Here is a 12,697-nt window from a genome sequence, read left to right as displayed (position 1 = left end):
CTGCATATTAATACATATTATTTTAATGTAGTAGGTACTTACTTGTCAATAAATGTTTTTAAAATGGTTTACAGTACTCATGGTTTGAGATGAATTGCAAATAGTAATCAATGTGTACTTTGTTTTTTGACAATAAGAAGACTATTTTTAATATATTTAGATTAGTAATTAGATATAATTAGTCAGGAGTACTTTTTTTAAATGGATGAGAATGAAATGGTAACCCTGCCTGCGTTATCAGGGTACTTATACACTCGTGGAACACCAAAGATAAATAAAGATATAATAAGATAAAGATAACAGATAAGGATGAAAACAAATCGCTTGGAGTTTCCAAGTGAAATATGTGGAGGTTGCTTCCATTGCTAGCAATATACACTATTGCTAGCAATAGGACTATTAGACCCTACTATTACAATCCTTCTCCCACCGATTAAGAGTTTTACCAGCTAGTAAATCTGAGGTCTAAAATTAAGAGGTCCTTAGATATGTCTATTGGATTAGTAGTAGTATATGGGCTTTTAGATCATCTAAAGTGTACTGCACTTATTGGGAACTCTAGTGTTTAGTTTGTAGCTGTAATAAAAATTAGGTAGTTATCTATATAATCTAGTGTGGTTTTGTGAATGTTAGTTGACATATTATCTAGTGCTCCTGTTTGAATGTGCATACGCTGGAGTCGATTCTGAGGCCAATTATTCAAAGGACCAATATGAAATAAATTTAATGAAAAAATATTATAAATTTTGTTTATGATGGTCCATAAAATGATAAATTCGAAAAATTATTAAATTAAAATATTACATTAAGAGATAACGTTAGAGAAATGGCGCTTTAGAATCGACACTACTGTGCGCAATTCTAATCTTTTTTTTTATGTTTATAATTATTTAATCAAAAATATTTTCGAAAACTATTAGAATGGTTACACTTATATTCATTTCAGTTACATCGAACTAGCGATCTGGCCCGAATACGCATAGATACATAGAATTTTCGTTTTTTACTTGCTGGTAATGTAACTTCTTAAAGGTAAAAGAGTTTTTACGGTCGGTTGAGCAGTTTTTGAGTTTATCCATTACAAACAATCAAATCTTTCCTTTTTATAGACTAGCTCGAAAATATGTCATTTTCTCGAAATACATTACATTTGATAGAAATCTTTTGACAGATTTCTATGTGCAATAAATGTTTAATCGTACTGTTATTAAGTACTTACTACTACAGATGGGCAAAGCACCGGGTTTAAACCCGGTGCTTTGGTAAAAACCCAATAAACACCCATAAACTCCCATAATCACCCAAAAAAATAGGTTTTTACGTATTTTTTTGAAAATATGTAAGTAATACCAATAAATTATTTTTATAAATTGTATTGATCAATTCTACAATATTAAATAAAACGTTAACTAATAATATTTCAGGAAATTTTAAAAATCTATATATAATAAAATGAAAGTAATTAATTTTCAGTGTTTTCATGTTGCAGTTGATCAACATGTTGGCCTTTTGCTTCCCGTAGATACTTTAAAATTTCTTCATAACACCTCGTTCGCACACATGGCCGTATATATTTAAATTCTTGAGCCACTAACAGTCCGAAATACTCATTTCTTTTATCCTCTTCTCCATAAATTAAGCATTTAGAACAGTTTGTTTCTTCTTTCAGTAAATTTTCTTTTACTTTATCCTCGTTTTTTTTGTTTTTTGCGACGACGCTGGGTAAATCGTCTGGACACTGGGTCTCACTATCGCCAAATATATTTGGAGATCGGCTTCGGCTACGGCTTGGCAGACATTTTTTTCTTTCTACAATTTTAAATTAAATTTATTAGAATAAATGCTTCGAACACACGCGATCTAAGTACCTTTTGTGTTTATTATACCTTACCTACCTAGGTATAAAAAGAGTACTTACGTAGATTTTCTTTATTAACTGTTTTATACGAAGATCTTGATCTCTCAAATTAGCATCCATTTTACTTCCAGTGATTATCAACTAAATTAATAATCCACAAAGTATTAAATAACGTTTTTATGAAATATTTAGCACAAAAACAATACCCTTTAAATATCGATCGTCAGTAACTGTGGCTGACTTACCTATATTCTAGCAAGCAGGACTGCCAGATGTGAAGGGGAAATCCCCAATAAATTGTTGCATGTGACTGATGATGTGAGCATGTTCGTTTCATAATAAAAATGTTGCCAGGTAACCAAAAAGTCGTATGTTTTTGTGCGAATTACGATCATAATCTTTACGATCGTACATTAAAAAATAGACAAATAATAGTATGAGTACGATTTAAATCGTATATCTGTCAACCCTGCTAGCAAGACAGCGACAAAATCACGTTGCATAACAATGTAGCCCAAGCTTATATCTTATGAAATATACGGAAGAGATACGGACTTAGAAAAAACAGAAATGTTGTTCTTTGTGGAAGTCATTGATGAAATTCTATGTATTTTAGCCCGCAAACTTTCTTCAAACAAAAACAGCGCCATCTAGTATCGAGTTCTGTAATTATCTCTTTGTTTATGGATTTGAAGTAAGACCGCCACGCATGCAATACATTATGACTGGGGATTCCCCTATTCGTCGACGCTGAATATGAGGCGACGACAATCACTGTCAAACGTGTTCACTATTACTCTGACTCTGGTAACGTGACTTCCTGGTAACGTGTTAGGTAGGAAAAGCAGTAAAAAAGTGCATATTAAGGGAGCAGATTTGAAATAATATTTATACTTAACAAGAAATAATTAAAGGTAAGTGGATTTTTGAATGATACAATTATATCATGATCACTTAACAATTTTAACTTAAAATTAGATGTATTATTACAAGCTTTTATTTAGCTTGCGTTATGTAAATAAAAGTATGTAGGTATGTTCGTATGTTGATGCAATTATCCTCAATCCTCAACCGACTGGGATAAAATTTTCCATACACGTTTATTTTGGATGATAGTGCATAGTTAGCTGAGAGTCGTCATTGGATAATAATGGTGGATAGCCTAAGATGTGTACTAGATATTTATTTTTAACATAATATGCGTAAGTACCTAATCGAATTAAAGAAGTTGCTGAGAAAAATACAGAACAATACGATAATAAACTAGCGTCTGCGTTTAATCCTCCGAGGAGATGTAATTTTACAAAGGTTTTTTGTATTTATTTTATTATTTTTTTAATAAATTTATTGTAAATAACAAGAAATAATCATTGTAAAAAAATAGGCACTCTATTGTTGAATTTTCGTCAGACCAACTAATCATCGTTCATTTTTTTAGGTTCAATGGGGAGACCTAAAGATTTACGCATATGGGAGCACTACCGTACTTTACCAAACAAGTCTGTTTCTTGCAAGCTTTGTAATAAGGTCTACAAATTCAGTAATGCTGCCAAAATGCTTCAACATCTTATCACTTGTCCAAAATCTCCAGAAACATTAAAAGACTCTATGAAACTTATAAAAGATAGCTCGTCCAAAACCAAAATGTCTGGACTGTCAGAGATAGAGACAAATGATTCTTTTATAAGCCCCTCGTCGTCTGCTAACACTACAATAAATGCTGAGTTTCAAGACACCGATGATCATATAAAAACAGAATTAGCGAGAGCTATATTTGTAACAGGGACGCCATTATCGATGGTGCAACATCCTTTATGGATACAATTTTTCGAAAAATTGCAACCAAAATTTAAAATACCTTCACGTAAAGCTTTAGCGACAAAATACTTAGATAAAATATATAGAGAAATGCGTTTTGAGTTAAATGAGGAACTAAATGCTTGTAGTTACTTACACCTTCAGTGCGATGGCTGGTCTAATTTAAGAAATGAAGGAATAATAAACTTTCTTATATCAAAACCTCAACCTGCATACGTTAAAAGTTTGAATACAGAAAGTAATCCTCACACTAGTGAATACCTTAGCCAAGAAGTTGAAAAAGTAATGAAAGTGTATGGAGCAAATAAGTTTCTTGTACTTATTGGCGATAACGCTAGAAATATACAACACATGTTGTTCCTCTCGGTTGCTGTGCACATATCCTTAACTTGTTGTGCCAAGATATTGTAAAGATACAAGAAGTAACTGTGTTTATTATGCAAGCCATAAATATAATAAAAACTGTTAAAAGGAGTCAACGATTAAGTTCCTTGTTGATAAAATCAAGGCAGGGTGAAGATTCTACACAAACACTAAAATTGCCTTGTGCTACAAGATGGGGAAGTCATGTTACTTCGTTAAAAAGTTTGAAAGCAAATAAGATAGCTTTGCAAATATTAACAGTTAGAGAAGATGTGGTAATTTCAAGAGATATTAAAGATTTAATTCTAAGTGATGATTTCTGGACGAAGACAGGGGAATGTATAAGTATTTTGGAACCAGTCACTGAAAGCATATTTTACTTAGAGAGCGACCAGAATCGTTTGCATCGCACATACATTACATTTAGAGATGTACAAGCTAAGATACGTTTTGCATTAAATGAGATTTCGACATTGAGCGAAGAAAGCAAACAGCAGATTCTAACATCAGTATCTTCAAGATGCAATATGGCAATGAGGCCAATACATTTTGCAGCATATATTCTAGACCCCAGGACTCTAGGAGTCGAACTTACTCAAGAGGAAGAACTTAAGGGTATGGAGTTTATCTACAATTTAAGCCAACACTTAAGTTTGTCAAATGTAATGGCAGATTTGGCGTGTTATAAAGCTAAAGAAAACTTTTGGGCCAGAGGATTTGTATGGAGCTCATTAGATAGCATTGAGCCCCTAATATGGTGGAAAGGTATTTGTGGTTCCACTGAGTTAAGCAAAGTAGCGATTCGTATTCTATCAGCTCCCTGTACTTCGGCAGCCACTGAGCGTTCCTTTAGTATCCAAGGCTACATACATAATAACAAAAGAAATCGACTTACAACTGAAAGAACTGAAAAAATTTCATTCATTTGTTATAACTGGAAGCTTTCATTGAGCAAGTAAATGAACATAACAGTTTAGACGAAATAGAGCCTATCGAACCTATACAATTCATCGCTTGTAATAACTCTGAATCTGACAGTGATTGACTGTAGTTTTACATTTTACTTTCATCTCTTTCTTAATAAACTCAAAATCAAATTAAAAGTTTTTTATTCTGTAGGCTGCATAATAATATTGTCTATGTCCAGTATAGTGGACGTCTTGCGGCTGAGATGACGATGATGAAGTACAAAATCATAAACACCCAAAAATTTGGGTGTTTATGGGGTTTAAACCCAATAAACCCAAAACACCCGGTTTTTACCCACCAGACTTTAAACCCACCCAGGTGGATTGCCCATCTCTAGCCGGTGGCGCTATTTAGTATCAACATTGCACCCATGCGAAACCGGGGCGGGGCGCTAGTTATGTATAAAATTTCTATTCTAATACATATACTTCATATCATAGATAAATTCTTAAATTTCTAAGACTAATGACTTTGATTTCAACTGTATATATAGAAGACACCACTCATAGAATATTAGGTATATTTTCTTTGGATAGCTGTGCACAAATAAATGTATAAAAGTACGTATTTACGCCTTTTTTAATATATTATATTTTAATTTACTTAAAAAGTAGTTATTTCAAGTATTAGTAACGGGTGCTTTTCAAAATAGGAAAGGCAGAGGCCTTCAGCTTCTGTATCCAAAGCTGTAAAAAGCAATTTAAAAACCTGGTATTTGACAGTCGAACCGTGAATGTCAATTCCAGACAAATTATCTTTTTGAAGACTAGGCAGCATGGTCTCCGACCTTAGCCTGTTCCAAACGGAACAAACGTACTAAAAAAAAAAAAACGTGAATGTCAACGAATGAAATTTTCTAGAAAATGTCGGTCGAATTCGAATGAACTAGAATTTACATTACAAATTTTATTACATATTCTTCGGTTCTGGTTGCTTCTGACAATCAACTCTAGGTTTACTATTACTAAACATAACCTAACTTTTAAGTGGTATCATTATTCTTGCATTTATTTCGGTGATTCCCAGAAATACGTCTACTGTGATAAAATTATTGTTTTGTGGATAAACTAAGCATTATAAATTGTATCCACTATGTCTGAAGTGAAAATAAAGGAGGTAAGTCTAAATAAATGTATAAAAGTTTCAAATACCTGAGATTTAATATGATTTAATGGTTTTCCGCTAACATGATAAATGTTTTATTTTAGTTGCGCAGTGATATCGATGAGTTAAATGAATTGCTAAAACTGTCAAAAAGGAAAAAAATCCAAGATATCTTGTCGCTTGAAATCCGCAAATTAGAGACCGAATGGATCAACTTGAAAGAAACTGAAAATGCTTCCACCCCTATGGATACCACACTTGCGCCAACGACATCGACATCGGCGCAAAAAAAATATCAGATCAAATTAAATGGCTATGGTAAGTAAACTTTATTGTTTAATTATTTTATTTTCTCAATTTTTGTGCTCTATAGATACCATTGATACACTATTGAGAGGGTATACTGAGATAAAGCACTCCAAAAAAATAAGAATCATCAAAAAATCAACTATTGTTTTGTCATTTTCAATCATAAAAGAACTAGCGACCCATGCTGATGACTTTGCACATTTTCTTTTAATAAAACACAACCCATTTTCCTATAGATCATATAGCTTTCTATACATATAGTGAATTAATTTTTAAAAGTATTTTTAGTTTATCCAAATCAAATAAAAAATCAAAACTTTATCATATTAGTTTAAAGAAATTAAAACACTAATAGCTAAAATATTAGATATTTGTCATTTTTATAATAAGGAGTATTCATGCACATTAATAATTGTAATATTAAGATTTTGCAATTGTTAATTGAACTTTTTTCATTTAAATATATAATTTATCTTTGTTATATTTTATAAATGCTTAAATTTACTGCTTATAGGTTGGGACCAATCAGATAAATATATACAAGTGTTTGTTACATTGAAGAATGTCCACACAGTGCCAAAAGATCAAGTATATTGCAAACTCACTGATAGATCAATGGAATTACATATTGATAATTTGGATAACAAAGATTATTTGCTTGTGATCAACAAACTTCTTGAACCTATCAATATTGCAGAAAGTCATTGGAAACAAAAGACCGGTAAGTATGTATTTAAAGTAAAAAAAATATGTCAACCTATACAAATTGTATTAATCAATTGAGTAGACATTAAATTTTCTTGAAACCAACATTTGTTTTTTGTATTACAGATAGAGTAGTTATATTCCTGGCTAAATCACGTCCAAATGTTAAATGGTCACATATGACTGAAATTGAGAAGAAATTTGAAGACCAACGCAATAACCGTTTCAAGACTGATGATTCAGAAAAGAAAGACCCACAAGAATCCATCATGAGTCTCATGAAGAATATGTAAGTGACTAATATTATTACATAATCTGAATGCACTACAATTGATAATTAGTAATTATACTTCCAGGATTATAATCATGAGGATAATTATCTAGTTTTTTTATAGTGCATTGAATTATTAACAAAAATTCTTTTTAATATGACTTAGAATGGCAAACAAGCTGACAGCCCACTTGATGGAAAGTGGTAACCATCACCTATATACATGAGCAGTACCATGGACATAACAGTGTATACTGTTTCACCCATGATACTCCCCATGTGTTGCCATTCCTGAGTACTCAGATATTATTCCTCTATATCCTGTAAATTCACACCATATCCCACCCTTCAAACCGAAACACAGCCATGCAAACACAACTGCTTCACGGTAGAAACACAAATGGGACAGATACCCAAGCAATCGACTTTTATACAAAGTCACCCTCTGGTTTTAACTAAATAAAAAAAGAAAACATTAACATCAATAGGTATACTGTAAAATTACCTCTTTAAAATCATAATTCTGACTATCCATAATACTCAGAATTAGAAAAACTTAAAATATGCTAAGTAACATCTTATTAATTATTGTTAAATCATCAAAACTGGATGATATTTACAAAATTAAGGCATGAATAAAGCTGAAATAAATAATTTGTATATATAATCTTATAAAATTTGTACATGAGAGTTAGATAAGATTATTAATTTATTCTTTATATTATGGTTAGATTATCAAATATACAATTTATAATTTTCAGGTATGAAACTGGTGATGATGATATGAAGAGAATGATATCCAAGGCTTGGTATGAAGGCCAACATAAGAAGAAAACAGACACATTGGACCTGTAAACTGTTTCCAACTGTATTTAAATGTAATTGTATTTAGAGCAGTGGTTCTCAATGTCATATACTATGAAACTGTAATGTACTACCACATGTCTCTGCTTTTTTGGTTTTACAGATTACCCTTTACTTTATAATTTAAATTATTTACTTTAGATTATAATTTAAAACTGATCAAGTACATGATTAATCATGTACTTGATCAGTTTTAAATTATTACTACCTTTTATTATAAATAATGGAGTTTAGTATGAGTTAAATTTGACACTGAAATTATAGACCACTGCTCTCTGAGTATTAAATATTCTAAGATAACATGCATGGTTTTTTTTTAGTAATGTCACTGTAAAGCATTTTATTTAAAGACAAATGAGTTGTAGCCATGTATGTGTTATCCATACCTAGATTGGTACAGAATATTATTATGTACTCAGTATATTAAATCAAACTTTATTTTTAAGTGTAATAAACCAGTCAGTGTTTTTTTTGTAACAGAGTTTTTATTGACAGACATTAGAATTACATCAAATCCTAATTAATACAGAAGTGCATTAAATTCTAATTTACTTGGTGAAATGAAAGCATTTTGAGTGTTATTTTCACTACAAAGATCCAATTGATCATTGTACCTGTCTCTACTTTTTAAAAGATTGTATTTGCGATAACTATATTTTTTAATATTCATATATTTTGAATAGTGTATATATTCTATGTCCATAACAAATCTCTTATAACTCGTAATTTCTTTCAATATTGTTAATTATAATAATTTCTGGATTGATTGAAATTATACTTCATTAATCCACTAAAATTCAAAAATGGAACTATTACATGTTGATCATTTAAATCGACATGTGAACTTAGCTGTTCATTTAATCACAATTCATTCATAGACCATCAATGCCTCATTTTTATTATTTTTTGCACACATTTTCTAAAGCATATTAGAAAATAGATAAAATATAACAATTTTACTGTTCACTGATGTGACTAACTGTTGTAACCAACATATAGGTTACTGAGGAATAAAATCGTATGCCCTCAGAATGGCAATGTATCTATTGTACCATGGGTTTCATAATCGATTTCCATAACGTAGTTCATGTCTATAAGTAGACTTGGTAGGTATAACACATAGATTATATTGCTTTATGTATATATATTGTATATTTCTGCATTAGTCTACGTAATACGTAGACTAATGCAGAAATATACTTTTTAATTTAAATAAAATCAAATTTATCTATCTCCTTTTACATTTTATTTTTAGTTGTATTCCCTGTTAATTAAAAATAAATTTTCTACACGTGACGTAAAAAGAAATTATTATCGCTGAAGCCTTAATGTGCGAACTCAACTCACATTTATCTAGAGATGTTTAGGAGATTTATTTAAGAAAACAAATATTATAAGTATAACATCGATTTATTATTTTCTAATAATAAATAACACAGAGATCATAACATCAATGCCTAAAAGATCTTACACGTAGTACACGTAGTAGTGGTAGAACTACAACATCAAATCTAGATAATTCATTATGTTAGATAAGTACTTGGAATGTGACTCGGCGGCTTAGTCCACTTTTATTGGAGCTTTGAATGAATCTGCTTTCCACCAACTGAAAAAGAAAAAAAACATGTAGGTTGTCTTCAAACTACATTCTAATTTATATGAATGAATGAAGTGAAATCATGAAAGTATATAAGCTCGATTTCGCAATCGATAATATAAACGCCTACATACTAAATTTCAATAAAAACAAGTACTTATTGTCTAAAAATTTTGGCTACAATTATTATATATAGTTAATGAGATAAATTTGTTAAATGAGGATGAGGAAGTAGGATTTCTAATTTTTTACCTGACTTTTTTAGCTCCGGATTTTTTCTCGGAGAGCATTTGCATTATTATAGTACAGATGTAGATGCCTTGCAACGTATATAATAAATATTGCCAGCTCAATACAAACGCTTGATCTTTAAACTCTGTTTTGTTTCGAATCAGGGATATAAAATCTTCACGGTTTCTTGCAGATTCAACTAAACGAGAAACGAGTTTACCGTCACCATTAATTATATCCTTTGTTCTATATCTATATTCCACATTTCGCCGCAAAGCTACTCGTATGTTCTGGTTTGTTTCAGCAATGTTTTCATTCCCTCCGTAGCCACGATTGTGAACTGTTTCCCTTTCCATTAATTTCTCCGAAATCGGTGAGGTCTTTTGCACTCGAGTAGAATCGTCTCTAATGAGACGTGTGTCGTAGTTTGCCCTAATCTCATCTCTAGATCCTCTTTTTTCGTTTACTCTTTGTTGACGTTCCCTATATTGATTCATATAGGAGAGGCGATTAACATTTCTACGCTCATGCCTCGCCTCATATCGAGAATTTTCACTTGGCCCTGTGATACTGCGAACTCGATCTTCCGCATTAAGCGATCGTCTATTTTCGTAAATTCTATTAGAAAGTTCATTATACTCTTGAGGAACGCGTTCCATTTGAGATCTAACTTCAGAGCGAGGCCTACTCACGTACCGGTCAATACTCATTTGTATTTTATTGTTTGTTTTAGTAGATCTGTGTTCGTTTTCTCGAATAACTGCACGTTCTCTCCTTTCAGAAGAGCGTCGATAGTAATTTTCATTTACTCGGGACCTGCTCTCGGATCTTGGTGTCTCTCCTACAGTGTTTCGACTATTTTGGAACAGAATCGGGTTTTCAGTCTTCCTTGAATCTCGAAATTCTTTCCTGATGTTGCTAATTTGTTCGATGTTTCGTAATATAGGAGTACCTTCACGACGTTCATTGATTTCCCTGAATCGTCGATCTAAAGATCTTGTTTCACGCCGGAAAATGTCTATTGATCCTGAAATTCGTTCATCCCTTTGTTTGGAGTTCCTATTTTCATATCTAATATCTGCACTAAACCTATTATTAATTTCTTTTGTACGTTGGTTTAAGAGACTGGGGCGTTGGTTGTTAAGGTCGAAATTTGATTTTGCTTGTCGGTCAAATTTCATTGCATCCCTTAATGAATTAGGCATATTTTTATTGGTGATACGACGTTCGTTCCGTGAATACTCATTCGATTCTCTTATATTGTTTCTGCTAGTTAGTCTATATTCTGTCTCAATCGAATTTACCCTGAATTGCCTTACATCACGATTGTAATGTCTGCGTTCTTCACTTACCACACTACGTTCTCTTTTGGTATCTTCGCGTCTTTCCTGGGATTCCTTTCTGTTACTATAAATACGATTTGTTCTAGAAGTTACAATATTGCGACTATGATCCTCGACTCCCCTTTCATTTTGATCTGTGGATCTACGATTTGAATAATAATTATTTAGTCTTGATTCAAATTTACTCGAAATTGCTCGACGTTCAAATTCAGCTAAATTTCTTACATTACGCTGATCATTCCGATAGATACTTAGGTTAATGTCAAAAGATTGTGTGTTGGAATTACGTATCGCATCACGTCGCATCATATCGTTAGTCTGCGAGGCAAATCGAAAGTTGGAGTCATTAATATTTCTTGTGCGCCGTTCTAAAGATCGACGAATAATTCTATCATTATTACTTATTTGAAGTCGTGACTCCAACCGTGAAAGAGAACTACGACGTTCTGTACCTTCTCTTGACATCTGTGGCTCATTTCGAGCATTAAAGAAGCGAGTAGGAACTACGTGAGCCCTTGTTTGTTCGGGTATATTACGATTTTCTGCAGTTCTTGTAATACTTCGAAGTAAAATACGTCTGGAACTGTCAGTTCTAGACTGGGTGTTATCATTCGTAGTTCGATCCGTTTCGCTGATAATACGAGATACCCTAAACTCTGTACGTTCACGGTTAATGCGGTCATTTTCTCCAGAGTTCCTAGTAAAACGCTTCGAAAAAGCTTTTGGTTCGCGTTCTTCTCGAACTAAAGTTTGACGTTGTTCAATTCTTGTAGATCTATCGTTCAGATATAGAGGAGCACGTCTTCTAGGATCTTTTTCTCGTAAAATTGATTGCCTTATAGATGCACTGTTGATGTCAAAATCAACATTGCTTCTATACAATTTTGAATCTTCTTGGCGATAGTTCACACGACGCTCTTCCGATCCAAGTTTGTAAAAACGATCAACTCCATAGACGGCTAGCCGTGTATCTCTTTGCAAGGTTCGTGGTTGGCGATCACAACACTCTTGCCTTCCATCAACGAGATTCCGCTCGGTGAAGGATGCAATTGGCTGGAATACTGCGAGAGACGCAAGTAGTAGTAAACGCCAGTTATACATAGTAACTGTCTGACCTTATTGTGAGGATTCCTTCGTTCGCGATTTCTAGATCAGAGTTAGAAGTGGACCTATGAAGCCTGCTTCTGTACTGAGAAAGTCTACCAGCGATGCCTTCTTTTATACTATATCGAGGTCTGACGCCATTGAATGTCTATTTAGCGCTA

The 12,697-nt window shown here is 32.5% G+C and overlaps 3 protein-coding genes across 4 annotated transcripts; 2 read left to right on the top strand and 1 right to left on the bottom strand.

Moving 5' to 3' along the window:
- Positions 1–1,715: 1,715 nt before the first annotated feature.
- On the top strand, positions 1,716–5,593 carry LOC128202054 (uncharacterized). 2 transcript variants are annotated; one of them, XM_052900971.1, is made up of 2 exons: positions 1,716–2,772; positions 3,297–5,593. In XM_052900971.1, the coding sequence occupies exon 2, from the start codon at positions 4,114–4,116 to the stop codon at positions 4,996–4,998; it is 885 nt and encodes a 294-aa protein (XP_052756931.1). In that variant the 5' UTR covers positions 1,716–2,772; positions 3,297–4,113; the 3' UTR covers positions 4,999–5,593. Both variants share the same exon structure in this region, with proteins under 2 accessions (XP_052756931.1, XP_052756932.1).
- Positions 5,594–5,858: 265 nt separating this feature from the next.
- Positions 5,859–8,738, top strand: LOC113516019 (calcyclin-binding protein). The gene is made up of 5 exons (XM_026900352.3): positions 5,859–6,124; positions 6,217–6,430; positions 6,936–7,142; positions 7,253–7,415; positions 8,159–8,738. The coding sequence occupies exons 1-5, from the start codon at positions 6,101–6,103 to the stop codon at positions 8,250–8,252; spliced, it is 702 nt and encodes a 233-aa protein (XP_026756153.1). The 5' UTR covers positions 5,859–6,100; the 3' UTR covers positions 8,253–8,738.
- A 914-nt stretch (positions 8,739–9,652) lies between these two features.
- Positions 9,653–12,642, bottom strand: LOC116412890 (uncharacterized). The gene is made up of 2 exons (XM_031908764.2): positions 10,111–12,642; positions 9,653–9,867 (listed from the first exon to the last, which is right to left on the bottom strand). The coding sequence occupies exons 1-2, from the start codon at positions 12,531–12,533 to the stop codon at positions 9,822–9,824; spliced, it is 2,469 nt and encodes an 822-aa protein (XP_031764624.2). The 5' UTR covers positions 12,534–12,642; the 3' UTR covers positions 9,653–9,821.
- Positions 12,643–12,697: the final 55 nt, after the last annotated feature.

This window comes from Galleria mellonella, unplaced genomic scaffold (genome assembly GCF_026898425.1).
Source record: "Galleria mellonella isolate WM207_F2 unplaced genomic scaffold, CSIRO_AGI_GalMel_v1 utg74, whole genome shotgun sequence".
Taxonomy (NCBI): domain Eukaryota; kingdom Metazoa; phylum Arthropoda; class Insecta; order Lepidoptera; family Pyralidae; genus Galleria; species Galleria mellonella.
Note: the sequence above shows the minus strand (reverse complement) of the source record. Positions and strands in the feature narration are given on the sequence as shown.